General features: G+C 38.2%; 1 protein-coding gene and 1 long non-coding RNA gene across 2 annotated transcripts in view; one reads left to right on the forward strand and one right to left on the reverse strand.

The window, feature by feature from the left end:
• Positions 1-9,833, reverse strand: part of LOC110015459 — a 29,216-nt gene extending 19,383 nt beyond the window's left edge. The window contains exon 1 of the long non-coding RNA XR_002873639.1: positions 9,757-9,833. This is a non-coding gene — a long non-coding RNA (uncharacterized LOC110015459). The remainder of the gene's footprint in view (positions 1-9,756) is intronic.
• Positions 9,834-9,899: 66 nt separating this feature from the next.
• On the forward strand, positions 9,900-17,669 carry tmem98 (transmembrane protein 98). Its single transcript, XM_023957393.1, has 7 exons — positions 9,900-10,036; positions 12,265-12,486; positions 14,134-14,265; positions 14,361-14,394; positions 14,502-14,617; positions 14,711-14,770; positions 17,052-17,669. The coding sequence occupies exons 2-7, from the start codon at positions 12,356-12,358 to the stop codon at positions 17,251-17,253; spliced, it is 675 nt and encodes a 224-aa protein (XP_023813161.1). The 5' UTR covers positions 9,900-10,036; positions 12,265-12,355; the 3' UTR covers positions 17,254-17,669.
• Positions 17,670-18,522: the final 853 nt, after the last annotated feature.

Genomic DNA, 18,522 nt, shown 5'->3' on the forward strand with positions numbered 1-18,522 from the left:
AAGCCGTAAGCATCAAACCAACACTTTTTTTTAATTTAAATGGTGGCTTTTCTTTTGATTTTATCTCAATAGCAGCATTTTATTTTTTAGTTGCCAGGGGGTGACCAACAGATTTAGGGCATTTTATTTTTTTAGGTAGGTCTATATGTAATTTTTAGAAGAATCGGCAAAAGTACAAATTTTGGTCTCCATGGCAGTGGAGGTTTTTGTTAACCACGCCCACATAATATAGTCATGTCATATAGTTTCATACAGCTTGAGCAAATGATTCATGTATTAAATTTTCTGAATATTCCTATGAAAAACATGCGAGTCATGCTAAAAACTTCCATTGCATATCCCCGACCCGTGTTTTAGTTTTACAATTAAACTGTTACAAACTGTTTTGAAAACAATGGAGCGGGAAGGCATTAAGACACAAAAACAAGTCAAATACCAACCAAAACAAAACTTTAAACTTCAGATCAAACATTGACATCAAACTAATTACTTAAACTACTAGTTTAAGTAATTAGTTTGACCTTTTACCCAATAGAGTCATTTGGTCCATTTTCTTACTAACCAAAACCTAGCAAGAGCTGCAAAGTCACAGTTTAGAAAAATACAGTTTATGTTTTGTGGCTGTTTAGCCGTTCATTTATGTAACTTTTAAATATTAACGATAACTAAATTGTTGACTTTTTTAATATAGCAATTTTAACTTATTTTACTTTTGATAGCACTTCATACAAGCTCATTTCAAAATAAAATATGCCCTGTGTTGAAGAAGATCCTCCTGCTGCAGCAGCAAATTTACTTGAATGAAAAAAGAAAGGCATTTGAAACATGGTATTTTCTATACTAATGACTTTGGTGAACCTTCATCCTGTCTATAAACAAACCACACTTGATATTATTTTTTCTTAGTTATCTAGCATGTGACAAAGTATTTCCTTAACCTACTTTATTAAAACAAATGAGCTAAAACTACAATGTTCATTTTTTCTTGAAATCAATTTACTGAAGTTCTTTATCTTCCTTATAAAATTTCATTTTAGAGAGTTTCTAAGTCATTTTACAGAAGTGACATGAGTTTTTTCTGTAATTTACTAGACAGTTTGAAAACTTTGAAACAGTTTTTTTTTGTCTGAAATGCTGATAAAGTGTACATGTATGTGCAAAGACCCATTCCAATTACAGTGCAGCATCACAGCAGCATTCACTCTATTTCAGAGTCACTGTATAACATGGTAGATGCTGTTGTTACAGCAGAACATCGCATTACCTCAAAACACGCATTTTTCTAGTTCTACAAAATACGCATTATCCTCACATGTAAGAATCCTACGGTCTACTCCTGCCAAGACAAGGATTTCAGCTTCCCCAGAGACGCGCAACATAAAGCAGCAGCAGTTTTTCTGAATAAAAGTCTTCTGCAGTGATTAATTCTCAAGGACATGTCTTTGTCCTTTCCCCCCACAGAGTCCCAGCCTCTGTATCAGGGTCCACCTATTGTGTCGCATTCATGAACACTGAGCTTCACTCAGTTTCCATCCGCCTGGAAAAGAGAAAGCCCTCTAAGCCTGTGGAGCTGCAGGAAGCAGATACTCCTGGAGTAGAGCCAGGAGGATTCAGAAATAACTTTAGTTTCACCTTTTCTGGTTCAGGCTCAAGCATTTGAGCTTGAAAGGATAAAAAATGCATTCTAAAGTTTTTGAGTGAAGCCATTTTTCTAAAAAGCCATGAGTGCAGAGTGAGACTTTACCATATGATATAGGATACAGTCTCTGCTTGATTAAAAGAAAAAAAGCCTTTTATAGTCATTTATTAAATTGACACTGGGCTCATGGATTTGGAACAGCTTTTTCTGCATTTTCAGCTCGGCTAAAAATGCAAATTTCCCTGGGATTCTGATTCTGACATAGCTGGGTCACACTGACACGTGTCAAAACAGTTTCTGCACTTTAAAATATATGAAAATCCTGTTTATCTGAACAGATTTGTAGAAACAGAAAACTGATGAGAATTTTAACAAGTCACATTTTGAAAAACAGAATGAAGTGGGACTGAGTATACCTAAAACCCACTACAATCATACTAGATTCCACATAAAGGATGTTTTAAAGATTTAAGTATCCAATACCACAAAATTACATAAACTTAGATGAATGTGACATTGGTTCAAAGAAAACATTTCTCTCAGTTTCTGTCATATTTTAATTGGCACCAAATCCTGTGACTCAAAAAGTCCTGCAAACCTTATTTATAGATAAAAAAACAAATAGCAATCATAAAAAATGCGTATATAATACTTTGTTAAAGTAGCAGAGGAAAAACTTGGATATTTGAATTGAAGCTCCATAAAAAAATGAACTGTGTTTCTAAAGACTAAGCCAAAACAAAGCTATAAATGGCAAAAGAGTGATTAAGATGAGTGGAAAAAAATAGAAATCCTTTTTCAAACAGTGATGGGAACAACATGTCTGGATGATTGAGAAGGACTTGGCTGCAGACAAGATGGCGCCCGATACCATCAGCTGGATTATACCCAATCATACAACGCAGTTGTCTCAACGGGCCTCACAACGGTAATTTTACCATCAGTTATAAAATACAATAGCTGATTGCTGAACTAAACTAAACAGACAAAACATGTCATCCCTGCCCTTAGACCCTCCTTCTCCACAATGTCTACAGCCAGGTCCTCTCAAGTTGAATTAATAATAGTAAATTATCCACACAAAGTTGTAATGCATCTAAAAGCAATAGCTTTTGGAGATAAAATTAAGATTTAAAGATGCTAAACAAGGTAAAAAGATGTTACATTAAAGACCCACTCATATGAAAATGTTTTAACATGTTCTTCTGGCTTTTTCCTTTTGGAGGAAACAAAGAAAAGAAGCTTAAAATTACATTTCTGAATATTTTTTTATTTAAATTACTGTGAATCAGAAGCAGACAAAAATATTCCTTTTGAAAAAAAAACTAAGTTTACTTGTGACATGATGGGTGGGCCACAAGCCCCCTTTTCCGAGTCCTCAGGGGGAAACATGTCGGGGTTTTTTCATGCCAACCATCCTGCACACATCTCAGTGGTGAATATCTAATGATCTACTGCCTCTCTGCAGAAAATAGGTCATGGAAAAATCTTTGTATTCTGGCTAAAAACTGCATTATCATAATTTAAAGACGACTGGAAATGTGTTTACAACATACCAAAAGATGATCAGAGTGGGATTTGACATAAAACGGACAGTGTGAGTGTGAATTACCAGAAGAGAATCGGACATAAGAGTAAGACAGAGAAATAAAGAACATGGACAGGAAAAATGTCATTGAGAAGAATGAACTATAAGCAAGACTCTCCGTTGTTTTACTCTTTGGTTCTTTGTTTCTGCTGGTTGATGCTCATCTGACAGAGAGCATGACACACAATGGCAGCCCATGATAATGGACAGTTGATGCAGCTGTGACAATTGTCATATTAAATTGATGTCAGGACTGTGGCTTAAAGCAAAGATGTCTCCGTTTATTAAACGCCTGCTCCTCCTTGTGTCTACTAACCTCCCCCATTCTGAACACAGACACATTTTACGATAAAAGATTGAGCAAAAGCTCATAGTTGAACATGAAAAACGAAAATACGCCTACAGAAAATGTTTACAAATATAGGAAAATGGGAAAGGTTTGACTCAGTGATCGGTCTATCGCAACAGTTAGGGTAAATGATGAGAAATATTCATTTAAACTCTGATGGGGCAGTTGACATTCAAGTTTGCAGGCATCTGGCTTTTTCAAACAAACCACATGAATTTTTGTATTGATAGAGTTCAGCAAAGCTTTAACTGTTATGACTGAGATGAGGAATGGCTTTTTGTTACTCCACTATTAGATAGTTTTGATCAGCAAACTAAAACTTTAGCTTAAATTTACTTCATGGACGCAGAGATGACTTTTTTTTTTCCATGGTGGCATGCTCAGAAAGGTTAAAACAGAATATAGAAAAATAACGAAGCAGATTAAACTTTGCTAGTTATGACTGTGCATCAGTGGAGGTGCACTCTTGACTCCAGCCTCTTCCTTCAGCCATTTAATAAGAGGCTGAGAAAACTCGTTCCAGCACTTGTACACGCACCCTAACACAAAGATCATAAACAAACCCAGGAGTTTCTAAACAGTCACTGCAAAACTGTGCAGACCAGTGATGAACATGCTTTTTCTTTACAGAATTTCCTTTGAAGCACATCAATCTTTCTGGTATACCGTTAAGAAAGAAGGAAAAAGGTTTTTGGCAGATGAACCACTGAGGATCTTACACACAATTTAGTTTATTAAAAGTGCATGGAATAGAAAAAAAAAACACCCGTTTCACATTTGCAGTTAATTTTCAAGCTGAAGTTGCCTGGGAGTAGTTGATCCATGGGAAAACAGGGTTCGTTTCCCAGGGGACGCAATGAGCCTTATCCAGTGTGGTTCTTTGGGTGCGACCCTTCACGTTACTGCCCAACTATGTAGCCACAAGGGGGCTCGGGTCTGGATCCCCTTTTGCCAGTCCCCAACCCGGATAACATATCAGGTTGTGTCAGGAATGTAAAACTCTGCCAAACCAAATGTGCAGATCAAAGAAAGCTGATTCGCTGTGGCGACTCCTGACAGAATGTGCCGAAGGTGAACAACAACATTTCAAGCTAAAAGCAGCACTTATGAACAAATTCTTATAGATCCACTCCGATCATCTGTTGTGAAAGTATTCCCAGTTGTCTATTCATAAGGTTTTTCAGTTTTAGCCAAAATTCTGTGTAATTTTCTTGGACAGTTTCTACAGAGCAGCAGGAGTTCATTAGGAATTCACCTCAGAGCTGTGGGCAGGAGCGTTGGCACAGAGCTAACCTGCCTCCCTTCCCCTCCCCATTGCTGAAAGCTCTCAGTTTACACCAGGGGTGTCAGAATCCAAGCCTTAAGGGCCGTTGTCCAACATGTTTTCCAACCAACCTGCCATTAAAGCTCCTTATCGTCTAGACACACCTGATCCAGGTGATCTGCAGCAGATGAAGCTGGATTTCTTGAAAACCTGAAGTTTGACTCCCCTGGTTTACACACTGTCCCACTATCTTACAGCCCCCCCCCCCCCCCCCCCCCCGGCCTAACATTACCAGCGCAACAAAAATGGCAAGCAATATTGGAGCTAGGACAAGGAAAACGAAGATGTATAAAGATCCGTTGAAGGTCCTACATCGCATCTACAATATTTTTCAAACAACATTTTTTTGTCTGCTCCTGATTCATGATTTGAACAAAGAAATACTCAGAAATGCAATTTTGAGCTTGATTTTCTGTATCATGAGAAAAATGCCATTAGAACATGTTAAAAACACCAAAAACACCATTGTCATTGAAGTGGGTCTTTAATCACACAACAGGCACCTTTAAATGAACTGGCTCACAGATGAGGTTTTCTCTTTGTGAACTCCACTGCAAATTTTCCATTTAAAAACTAGGATGTCATGACACAGATACAGACACATGAAAAGGGATTTTAGAAAAAAAAGCTCCTGACAGCTCAAATTTTACTTATACAATTCTTGTCAGTTGAGGATCGAGAGAAACTTCAAAGAAACCTGAGTCAGAAAGACAGACACACCTAATGAAGCATCACTGTGATTGACAGTTTGCTCCAGCATGCACCAGCTTTTGCTGAGGTACACTCCTTTCATGCTGGCTGCAGTTGGAGAGGAAGAGCAGATGGACAGATTCGACAGATTCGCTGTACATGAAAGGTGGAGCAAACAAAGTCAGATGTTGTCGTTCAATGACAGAGTTTACATCGACTCAGTTCACCAAGTATGCAAGATTGGGAAAAAAAGGGGGGTTGGGTTGGGTTTTGTCAGATATCTGTGATAAGGAGAGGTCCTAAAAACCTTCAAAAGGTTAAGAAAAACTTTATCTCATGGCTTCTTTGAGCTCCTAGATGGCTTTAATCTTTAGACAGCTACTTGGTCCATCCATCCATCCATTATCTTCCACATATCGATGACAAGGTCACAAGGCCAAAACAGAGACGAAACCTTCCTTTTCCCGTAACTTTCAGCTTCAGATCAGTTGAGAATTGTCTTTTTTTTAAAATAGATACAATCCTTCTGTGGAGTCCTGGGTTTCCACAAACTTCTCACAACCCCAAACTAACACCATCGATGCAACTAAAATTACAAGCAATAGTGGAGCTACCCAGCTATAGAGTTTTGAGCCAGATGCCAGCTCGGATGAGGAAGACACAGATGAAGATCTATTTGTCAACAAGTGGATGCATCAGACTGGACCGGAGCAGGGAGCTTGTAGCACTGTAGCACCCATGTCGTCGCTACAAACAACCTTTTTTCATCTGCTCCTGATTCACAATAACTTCAAAAAAGAACTGCTTGGAAGTGCAATTTTGTGCTTTATTTTCTTTATATACGTCATCAATGCATGAGGAAAATGCCACAAGAACATGTTAAAACACTTTTTTTTTCTATTGGAGTGGATCTTTAAGTTTATAATATTTCAAATTTACAATTTGAATTTTCAATTTCAAGTTTAATGCTTTATTTATTTATTTTGACAGTATGGTTTTTCTTTAACTTAAAGATGATGCTGATTTGACTCCAAAACTATGCTACTTCAGTTCAACTGCTAAATTTCCAGTTTGATTGTTTGGTCTGTACTCAAAAACTCTCAGCCCTGAGCGTTTGAACACATATTGACCTCAAATTTGTGCTTTTTGCTTCAGCTTTTGCTTTACTACAAAGACACCAGCACAGCCCCAATCTACCTTTATCACTACCCTTTTTCCCTGTAATAATTAAAAAATTAGAATCTTTTTTGCACACTTTTTATAATAGTTTAAACAAAAAAGCCATACGTATTTATGAAAACTGTCTGTCTTTGAACATTTTCAATGCATAGTAAACTGTTTTTGTAATATTTATTTTGTAATACATGTACCATCCCCTGGCATTCTTATTGCTATGACTATTGTTCTTATCATACATATTTGTTCTATTTGTTTTGAATAATAAAGTTAAAAAAAAAACCTTTATCACTTCCCCTCGCTCCACTCTGTAACAGACATCCATCCTATATTGAAGCAGTTTAACCTCAAAGGGGCCATTTTCCTATGGAAGCACGAAGTGCCAGACAGTTTTTTATTCAAAAATCCTTTTGCGAGTTCATAAAGGCACTCAAAGGCTCACACAGATCAATAACACCAGGGCTGAACTTTATGCCATAGGCAACATATTCATATCAATTACATTCCTCATGCTTCAAATGCCACAAGTCTGCATCACCTTCATGTTGACTGGAGAGTAAAAACCTGAGCCGTGAAGCTTGACTGCGCATTAAAAATTCATCTGCTTCACGCTATTTTCACACATTCTGGCAAATGGCTAATTAATATATGCGACACCAATACATGAAATGTTCCTACATTTTAATTTGCTGCCTCCTGTTTTAGAGACGCACTATGATACATCACTGTGTTACATCAGTCACACAGTTTACTGGAATGAGGCCCCCGCTAATTAAAGCTAGAAGTTTTACCCATTGAAAGCAACAGGTAAAACTGCAGAGAAAGCAGACAAATCCACATGGGAAGGTTCTTAAGGCCTGTACACACCGGGACGAATTTCGCGCGCGATATTCGCCGACGTTTAACGCCTCGTGACTAAACAAAGGGCACCAATGTGAGTGTGCACACCTACGCGAAAAACGCCACGCGTAAAAGCGTCATTTTAAAAAAAACGCCTCGGGTTCGTTTTTTTGGTTTGACGCGCTGCGTCAAAAACTATACGACCAATGAGAATGGCGCTTTTGCACACGTGTCTGGAGCTTCTGAAGTTACAGTAAAACGCAACTTGGGGGCGCTCAAACACAAAACTGTCTTGCTGAGCACACATACGTCACGGCGAAGAAGATAGACGACAAGTAGCGTCTACACTGCCGCGAAGAAATAAGACGTAGAAGATGCACTCACTGACGGACATTATAAAATATCCCAGAAAACGCTCATGATACATTTTCAGCTCTTGTAACAGTCGATAAAACTCCCCATGTTCTTCTCTTCTCGTAACTATGGGATGTACCAAAAATCGACGTCTTTTCCGGCGTCTTTCATCATTCAACAGAACAATAATTTCTTCATCGCTGGAACTGGAGCTGGAGCTACTGGTGCTGGAAATATTCATGTTTTCTTTGTTTGAATCTGACAAGCGCGTAAATACTTGCTCTCTTCTTCTGAAGAAAAGCGACTTTAAGAAGCGTAAAGTATCGCAGCGCCACCTTGTGTATAGGGGTTATTTCTGATTTACATTAAGCGCCATCTAATGTCAGGGAATGAAATTGCATGTTCGCTCGGCTCATCGTCAGCGAAAATCGCCTGGGTGTGAACACAAAAAACGTGGCGAAAAACGCTGGCGAATATTCGTCCCGGTGTGTACGGGCCTTTACCTGAGAGAAAGTATATGCAGTATCCATTCACAGTACAGGTGTCCTGCTGTTAGAGCACACCTGATTCGGGTAACTGCCATAGGTGAGGCAGAAGTGTCTGGAATACTGGAATGAGACACTCCAGGGGGTATTCAAGAAGGCCCGTTTAGACCATCCTGACGTTAACCCTGAACTCTGGCTGAAATCCGCCTGAACTTGCTTGCTCTGGGTATGTGGGTTCCAAAACACTGGATATGAGTTAGCGTATTTACGCTCGACTTGGTAACCCTGGGTTAAAGCGCGTGCACGGCAAGTACATACAGGCATTCTCAATGGATCGCCGATTTCTGGAGTCACCATGGAAACGCGTGGAGAAAAAAAAGAGAGCGCTATACTCCAGTGAGACGGAGTCGGAGATTTTAATGAAGGCATGTGAAGATTATACGTCCATCAAAAAAGTAATACGGCTGCATCACAAGAAAGAGTTTCTGCTTGGAGAAAAAGAACAGACAAAGTAAACGCACGAGTTTCTATTTCATTTCTATTTTCATTGTGACACATGTATATATATCCAACTTAAATGAATTAAATCAATTGGTAACAAGTAATTGAGTTAAATTTATTCAACCTAATGTCTTACGTCTATCCAACTCAATAATTGTTTATACGACTTTTTTTCCATCTTAATTTATTGTTCTTCTTGAGCTCTCTTATGTCTAAATTTGAGCCAACATATTTACCATGTTAAAAACTAAAAGTTAAACTATTTAATAAACTTAATATTTAATGGAGTCACTGTATCACGTACTGTCTGTATAAGTGATAATGTTGATTTATGATTAAGAGTATTTGAAATGGCATTGTTTACATTACTATATGTGCATGTGTGTGTAATTCCTTGTCTGCTTTTACTTATTTTTTCTATATTCTCAAATAAATATGACTAAATATCCAATTTGATATATCTATGTATAGATCCATATTCTTTCGTCTCTGCTCTTTTTTAGTTTATCTTGATTGCTTTAAATAAAGCAATTTCATTTCCATAGTTTATTAAAATGGAAACGCAAATGATGCAAATAAAACCAAGAGAATACCGAGCCAAGACTATCAGATACTGACATGAGTGTGAATAAATTAAATATGGTTTTAAATGGCGTCACCCTGTCCCACTTTTACCTTTTATTTTTATGGTTAACAATAACAAATATAAAGAAAGCTTTAATTATCCGTCGCTTTGCAGTAAACGTAAAGCCATTTGCACCTATCAGCGTTTAACCATCTTATTAAAAAAATCAGATTGATCTTTCCTACCTGTTTACCCTTTAACAGGCAGAGGACGCCACCTGTCCGCGCGGACACTTCTGCAGTCTGTGATTGATTAAACCACGTGCGTGGCTGGCACGGGGGAGGGGGGGGGGGAGGGGGGAGGGGGGGTTACGAGAGCGCGCAACAGGTCAGGCCAGCTGCTCTGGAGCGCGTTCACGCAGCAGGTCAGGTCTGGAGATGTCGGCGCCGTCTCCGCGTTCCAAGCCTGGGATCCAAAATTATTCCGTCTCCTTACGGGAGCCGACTATGAGGACAAAATGTTTAGGTAAGTTGCCGGAAAGTAAACTTTACTCACATTTTAGTTTTGTTAAAAGTTGTTTTGAAAAGTTGGTCTTTGAGTTGTTGATTTTTTTAGACAAACTTGGAAAATATGCTTTCTTTGTTCTCCTGCCCAGGAAGAGAAAAAGCAAATTAGAAATAAAAAATATTTTCCAAAAGTTATTGTTGAACATTACTTAAGATATAGCCTATATGAAAATAAAATAAACAATTTCTTTAGTCATGTTATGGTGTAGTACTTTTATTCCAGCTTAAGGTTCACTTCTGGGCATTTGCAACGTGTCCTTCATTTTTTGAAACTAAAGGGATGGCAAAGCAACACAGTGGGTCTTAGACTGATAAAATATTCAAAGGGCACTTTATTTTTACAATTTAATCAGAGTTTTGTATTTTACATAAGTTGTAAAAGTAGAAAATGAAAGTTATATGTAATAAAGAAAAAAGCCCCTTGTCCAGTTTCATTTGCAACTTGACCTGAATCTATTAATTTGGAATACATATATATATATATACATACATACATACATACATACATACATACATACATATACACACACTGCTGGTTTTTAAGATTTATGACATAATTAAAACAGAACAGAAGTGAAACTTGCATCATTTTAATTAGTTGAGGCGAAGAGCTAATATTTATCTAATGTAAAAGCTGCAAAATATGGCATTGAAGGAAAATTGATCCACCAATATTATGTTTGTAAATTCGTGTTAGTTTTGACTGATTGTTTTTTTAAACTCTGACGTATCCATGAGACGTCCTTTCATCTCAAAGTTGCAGCTGGAAAAATATGTGATCATTTGGAAAACTTAATTCCATTTTAAGTAATATATATCAAAATAAACAGATGTGTTTTTGTTCTGTTACATTAAGTTGAATAAAAACCTACACATGTGAAGCTGCAGTTTTGCTCATTATCAGTTAAGACACGGGGTAAAATGTGTGCCGATGTTTCTGCACGCTAATCTGCTTTTGACACCTTGTTTATGTTCGCCTTTTAGCAGGAGGCATCGCAGATTTTAGGAAACCCGCGGCCTGGGAAAGGAAAAAAAAATGAGACAGAAAGGCTCACAGGCAGGAGAAAGCTGTGTGTGATACAGCGAGTGTAGCCCAGATTTAATCAGATTAAAGAATTACGACATTCCATGACTGAATTATGCATGTTCATCCAGGCAAAAATGAAGGTTTATCATGCTGTGATGCTGAAAGTTTCGCTTTGGTAAATTTGTGTTTAAAGTGTGAGCCTGTTTTGTAAGGGCTTTTCTTATTTATAGCATGATTACACTGTTAACAAGTTTTAGACACACACTCACCTGTGAGCAGGTGTGGCAAGATGGGTTAATGAGTGACCAGCGTGGGCAGAGGGCAGCCAAATGGAACAGTTTGAGACAGAAGCTATATGGCGCACAAATTAAACAGCACACGTCTTCAGCATTTGGCACAAACAGGCCAGGATTGGCTTCCATCTCTGTTGAGGTCCAGTGTGCTAAAGATGTGGAAAGAATTTATTCATAATAATCAGTAACCTGTAAACTTACATAAGTAAAAACAAAAAACGAATGGCCAAAAATTTGCATTTTATTCGCCTTTTGTGGGCACAAGTTAGGATTTGATTTGTCCAAAGTAGTATTTTGTTCAGACTGATTAGAATTTTGAACACATTAGTTTGTGCACACAGATTGGTATTTTGTTCACACAAGTTGGCATTTTATTTGCAATCTGTGGGGGAAAAAATAGTGCTTTGTGGACAGGAATGTGCATTTTATGCACACATGTAATATTTTAGCATCTTCAACTCCTACTACCAACTTGTGGCCACAAAATGCTAGTTTGTGTGCACTTAATGCTAATTTGAGCCCACAAAATGAAAATTTGTGGGCACCAAAGGCTTATTTACGCACTCAAATTACCATTTTGTGCACACAGTATTTTGTGTGTATAAATTAGCATTTATACACACAAATAAGTATTTTAGCATCTTCAAATATATTACTGATTTCGGACCACAATTTACTAATTTGTGAGCACAACATGCTTATTTCTGCCCCTATATTATTAATTTAAGGGAACATTTGTTTTTGTTTTTATTAAATGTCAGGTCTAGTGCTCAGTGCAGAAGTTTATTTTGCTACAAAAACGTCCTAAAATGTGGAGATCACTTGACTTTCTGTAATTAAAGCTAACAATTACTGTCTCTTCGACAGATGATCGCCCATCTCTAATTTGAGCTCGGACAATTGGCCCTTCCAGATTGGACTAATTTCCTCCTAAGGAGTCGCTGCCGTCTGAGTCACCATGGAAACGGTGGTTATTGTGGCTATTGGGGTGCTTGCAACCATTTTCCTGGCCTCTTTCGTTGCCCTGGTGGTGGTGTGCCGGCACCGATACTGCCATCCGCACGACCTGCTGCACCACTTTGACTCCAAGTCAGTGAATGAAAGCCTCTAAAAATCAATCCTCTGATCATAAAAGTTACACCTGTTTTATTTTTTGTTTGCAAATGGTTGGCAAAGGGTACAGGCCATTTGACTGTATGTGAGAACTGGACTGAGTGAGTGTGACGTCTCCCATAGAAAAGGATTCACTTCTGGCTTCAACCAAATGAGGTCAATTCTTCTTCTTTCTCTTTCGGCTTTTCCCATCAGGGGTCGCCACAGCGAATCATCGTTTTCCACCTCACTCTATCATGGACATCTTCTACCCTAACATTAGCCAACTTCAATTAATCTAATTCCGTTTTTCATGATACAGATGTCGCCATGTTGAAACCAGAAATCTTGAGTGAGCAGCGATTGGGCTAAGTCTGTCTGAGTTGATGTTTCTATGGCAACCAGTTTAGCCAATCAGGTCTGAGCTTACAGGTAGTCCACACCCCTACCACTTGAAAGCGGATTCCTCGAAATCTCTCAATCGAACGTTCAACATAAGACCAGATACTTTTATTAAAGCATCTGATTGGTCAGTTTAAAATTTGAATAATTTGCACTACAGAAAAATTATCATGTAAAATTAATTAAGATTACAAGAACATGTAAAAAAAAAAGGTTGCAGAGCAAGAATGGTTATTCCTACAAATAGATTGAGTAATAGCTGTTTATTTCTCTATAGAAGTTTATGGGATTTTGGCTTCTTGGAGCCAGTGGGTACTTCCTGTTAGGGAGCAGGGTGCACTCAGTCTAACTCTCACATATAGTCAATGGTTCAAGCCTGTATCATGACATCAGTAAAGAATTTCATATTTCCCAAAACAGGTCCTCAGATCATCTGTACATCTTGTTTCTGTAAAGCGGCACATAATTTAACCAAGCATTTTATCTTCAAGCCTCTAGAGAACTCAGTGAAGAGTGGATTAACTGAATCAGGTCCTCTGATGCTGAAAATAGGAGCAGAAATATTAAATTGGCTTTTTATTTTATAGATTAATTAAACAGCACAACTTGTACACAAAGCCAGTAAAACCCGTTTTCAGAAAGAGAGAAGGGTTATCATCTGAGACGCTCCAGTAACGTTAAACAGCAAATAGTCAGAACAACAAAGAAAAAAGTGTGTAAATCAGTGTGTGGGGTGAAAGTTACTACAGGTCAAATATGACTAAAATAATTTAAAAATGTTTAATTTTTGTCTACTTTTATTTGTCTTCATAAAGAAACATGTGTAAACTGGGAAATAAAAAAAAAGCAGTTTAACCTGCTACTCCTTTGTGAATATATTTATTTATCTATTTCCCTTTGAACCTGATACTTTTTTTCCACCCATGGATTTATAGTTTTGTGAATTTTGTCAAAAATGGATTTCTTATCAGTTCATCATGATTGAGCATCAATTAGATTAATCTTATATTTACCCCTAAACAGTGACAAATATGTCAGAGATTGGTAATGAGAATGATCTCAAACTTGATATGTATAGTTTATCAACTCAAACATCATTGTTGTATTGTGGCAAAAGGAGAGTCATTTGTTAAGACACTGGTTAACCACAGAAGACACGTTTCTTTTATTTGAAGCACCTCTAATCCCTACCTGCTCCCTTATAGCTGGTGACTTTTCATTTCTTCCTTTGTCTTGGTGCAGACCCACTCTGGATTTGATTGGAGCCATGGAGACGCAGAGCGAGCCATCAGAGATGGAGCTGGATGATGTGGTCATCACCAATCCTCACATTGAAGCCATCCTGGAGAACGAGGACTGGATAGAGGACGCTTCGTATGTCCGTCCTGCTGGCATGTTAGACTGAAAACTGTCATGGCTTCTTCAGTTTTACGGTTGTTAAACGTGTACTTTCAATTTGCCTCCAACAGGGGCTTGGTGTCTCACTGTATCTCCATCCTGAAGGTACCAGCTGGGAAGACTCCTCAATGAGTGTTCTCCAACTGCTTCCCAACCATCTAATCACTCTTACTTTTGTTCACATGTAATTTTGTTAAATGCTCTTCAAACAGATCTGCCACACTTTGACAGAGAAGTTGGTTGCCATGACGATGGGCTCAGGGGCTAAAGTCAAAGCACCAGCCAGCTTGAATGACATTATATCTGTGGCTAAGCGCATTGGCCCAAGGTAAAAAAGAAAAGTAGAAGAATAAAAAGGTAGACATGTATAATAAACACACCTCACTTCATCTGATATGGACTCCTACATTTTTTTTCACAGAGTGGACGATGTGGTCAGATCCATGTACCCTCCGCTGGATCCAATACTCCTGGATGCCAGGTAACCATTTAGAGAACACATGGTCCTGTACTAAACTGTTGCTGGGAAAAAGTGGTCCAAAATATGAAAACGTACAGTGCAAAATGAGTAAATATAAGACTGCTTCATGTATTTGTACTTTTTCATCCATGATAATATAAACTTGCTTCTTCCCACTCCTTTTCAAGAAATAAATCAAGCTTTGCTCACTATATTTAATTAAGCAAAAGTGATTTAAGGGTCTTTTTTTGTTTTATTTTCTGTTTTTAATATATGAATTTCATCATTTCTGTTATGAGTTTGATAAATCTGTGTACATTCTTTATTGCTTTGATTACAATGCTTGAAATAAATCAAAACAAATCAAATAATCGTATGTAAAGAAGGATCAAGGTAAGTTTTGTTTTCATGAGCAGCAGGCTCAAAAAATGACCCAAAACTTTTTTTTGATTTTTTTTAAAACGTCAGGATAAAAGTTGATGAAATAAATTGATACTTTGTGCGATGTTGTTGTGGTTGTTGACATTGACTGTATATATAAACTAGACTGAGGGATCAATAAATCCAGGAAGTATCTGATGGCTCCAAAAGGCTGAAGACTATACAGCTGTTATTACTCATTCTATTTGTCACAATAACCATTCTTGCTCTGCTATCATTTTTTTAACATGTTCTTGCTCATTTTATTATATTTTATTTTCCCGTTATTTTTCTCTGTAGTGGAAGTTACAAACTGGCCAATCACATGCCTCAGTAAAAGTAGGAGGTGCCTTCTGGACCCACGTTCAACGTTTTAAAACGATTGAGAGATTCTCCTGAGCCCGCTTTCGAGTGTTAGGGGTGTGGACTTCCAACAAGCTCACCTCTGATTGGCAAGAGTGGACGCCATTGAAACAATGACAATTCGTCATCTGGCTTCATCATGGCTGCATCCATATTGCAAAAAAATGGCTACTGAAATGATTTGATTTGTTAGGAGCCAGAAGTAAGCAATTTTTCATGGGTGACATCACACTCACTCTGTCCAGCTCTCATGTACAGTCAATGTTGGTTGAACATTTGTTATTCAAAATGCTCCAAAACCTCTAAATGGTACAGCCCCACTCATTATTCAGAATACCCTCCTAACCAGAACTCAGAATAAGGTGTTGAACCAAAATGAAAGACAAAATGGAAGAAAAAAATCCAGAAATACATTGTCTGATTTTTAAAGAATATATTTGTAAATGATGGTGGAAAATAAGTGTTTGGACATCTACAAACAAGCAAGATTTCTAGCTTTCACAGAGCTGTAACCTCTTCCGTAAGAGGATCCCGTCCTTTATTCGTTACCTGTATTTATGGCACCTGTTTGAACTGGTTATCTATATAAAAAGACACCTGACCTCCTAGTGACGGACCTGCAGAGAGCTGGGACCAAAGTCACAAAGACTACCATCAGTAACACACCACGCCGCCAGGGACTCAAATCCTGCAGTGCCAGACGTGTCCCCCTGCTAAAGCCAGTACATGTGCAGGCCCGTCTAAAGTTGGCTACAGAGCATTTGGATGACCCGGAAGAGGATTGGGAGAATGTCCTATGGTCAGATGAAACCAAAGTAGAACTTTTTGGTAAGAACTCTACTCGCCGTGTTTGGAGGAGAAAGAAAGCTGAGTGGCATCCAAAGAACACCAAACCTACTGTAAAGCATGGGGGTGGAAACATCATGATTTAGGGCTGTTTTTCAGCAAAGGGATGACTGATCAATGGCTGGGTTTTTCAGCACAATCCCAAACACTATGCCCGGGTAAAGATGGAGTGGCTTCATAAGAAGCATTTCAAGGTCCTGGAGTGGCCTAGCCAGACTCCAGATCTCATTTTTATAGAAAATCTTTGGAGAGAGTTGAAAGTCTGTGTTGTCCTGTGATTGCCAATAAAGGGTTTATAACAAAGTATTCAGTTGAACTTTTGTTTTTGACCAAATACTTATTTTCCACCACAATTTACAAATAAATTATTTCTAAATCAGACAATGTGATTTTTTTTGGATTTTGTTTTCTCATTTTGTCTCTCATAGTTGAGGTTTACCTATGATGAAAATAATAGGCCTCTCATATCTCCCAATGTATATCAAACCTATTTCAGATATTAAGTCATACATTGATTAGAAAAAAAATATAAAAGAAGATAACCTTATCTGACATTAATATAAGCATTATTGAGACTAAAAAGCAGGGTAACCTCTAAAAGCGTCAAATGTTTTTAGGGGTTGAAAACAAGCATTTTTTAATCCACTTTCTAACTTGTCCTCTCTTATTTCAGGGCCACTGCTTTGCTCCTTTCAGTCAGCCACCTGGTGCTGGTCACTCGCAACGCCTGTCACATGTCCGGCAGCATGGACTGGATCGACCAGTCCCTGCACGCTGCAGAAGATCACATGGAGGTCATCCGTGAGGCGGCGCTGGCCTCTGAACCAGAACGATACATACTTGGAGCTGATGCTCAGAGAGAACAGTCCATCTGAAAAAAGCCGGGAAGTCCACTTCATTTTCTGGTTCAAGAATTATATAAACCCACTTTTTTTTTTAAACTAATCACTGAGTCAAGAGTAAAAAGGATGTTCTGATGCAGACAATGAGACGGCAATGCACCCTTATTCCCACAAAAAGGCATAATTTATTTCAGAGTGCAAACAATTATCTTTTACTTAATTGGGATGTTGGGTAATACATGTCAATTCAATGTCACACACTTATGAAGCTTTGTTACTGATATTATTTGAACAAAAAGGTGCAATTAATGTGCCATCACCCAACTCACATGAACCTGCAGCACAGTCACATGAAGGCTTAGTCACATAATCCATTCTGGCAAAATAACATGCGGCAGACGGTGAACCCAAAAGGTTTGGCTTGACTCGGCGGAGTAAAACGACACTAGTCCGACGGTGTTTTCAGGGAGTACAGTCAGTGAGACTCCTTAATGTTAAGAAAATTCACTTTATTGGCATGAAGTAAGCCTGCCCTCACTTTCCATCATCCATGTGTTTACACCCTTCCCACTAGTTTACAGCCCATCACCACCTCAACCTAATATTCCTTGGTGCAACAAAAATGGTAAGGATTATTTATCGGAGTTGTACAGTTTTGATCCAGATGACAGCTCAGAAAACAAAGACACACATGGATCTAGTCGTGGATGCATCAGAATGGAGCAGAGCGGGGGAGCTTGTGGCCGCCGATTTTAGCTTTCGGGTCACATTCGCAAGCTTTTTCCAAAAGCATTTTTTTTTTGTCTGCTCCTGATTCACTACAATTTAAATAGAGAAATACTCAGAAATGCAATTTTAAGTTTAATTTTCTTTATACTGTATATGTTCTTCATCATCAGAAAAAATGCCACAAAAAACATGTTAAAAACACCAAAAACACAAGATTCATTGGAGTGGGTCTTTAAAACATTATTTAGCCCTTTTGTTTGTTGCTTTTCCTTTCCCTGAAAAGATTTTGCCACGAACATCAGCGTGTTGAAGGTTATTTGTCTTAATCTAATACTTTAAAGCAGGGCTGCCACAACCTGGTCCTCAAGATCTTTCATGCTTCCCTTTGTCTAGCTCCTGTGAACTGCTTTCTGCTGATCAGCTGATTTAGGCGTTTCCTCATTCTAACTGAATACACTTGAGCTCCAGGTAATCAGTAGCAATAAGTGCAGGGAAAGCTGGAAAACAGGCAGGGTGGTAGATCTTGAGGATCATGATTTGGGCAGCCCCACTCCAGTGGGTACATACAGTACA

This window comes from Oryzias latipes, chromosome 8 (assembly GCF_002234675.1).
Source record: "Oryzias latipes chromosome 8, ASM223467v1".
Classification (NCBI taxonomy): Eukaryota; Metazoa; Chordata; class Actinopteri; order Beloniformes; family Adrianichthyidae; genus Oryzias; species Oryzias latipes.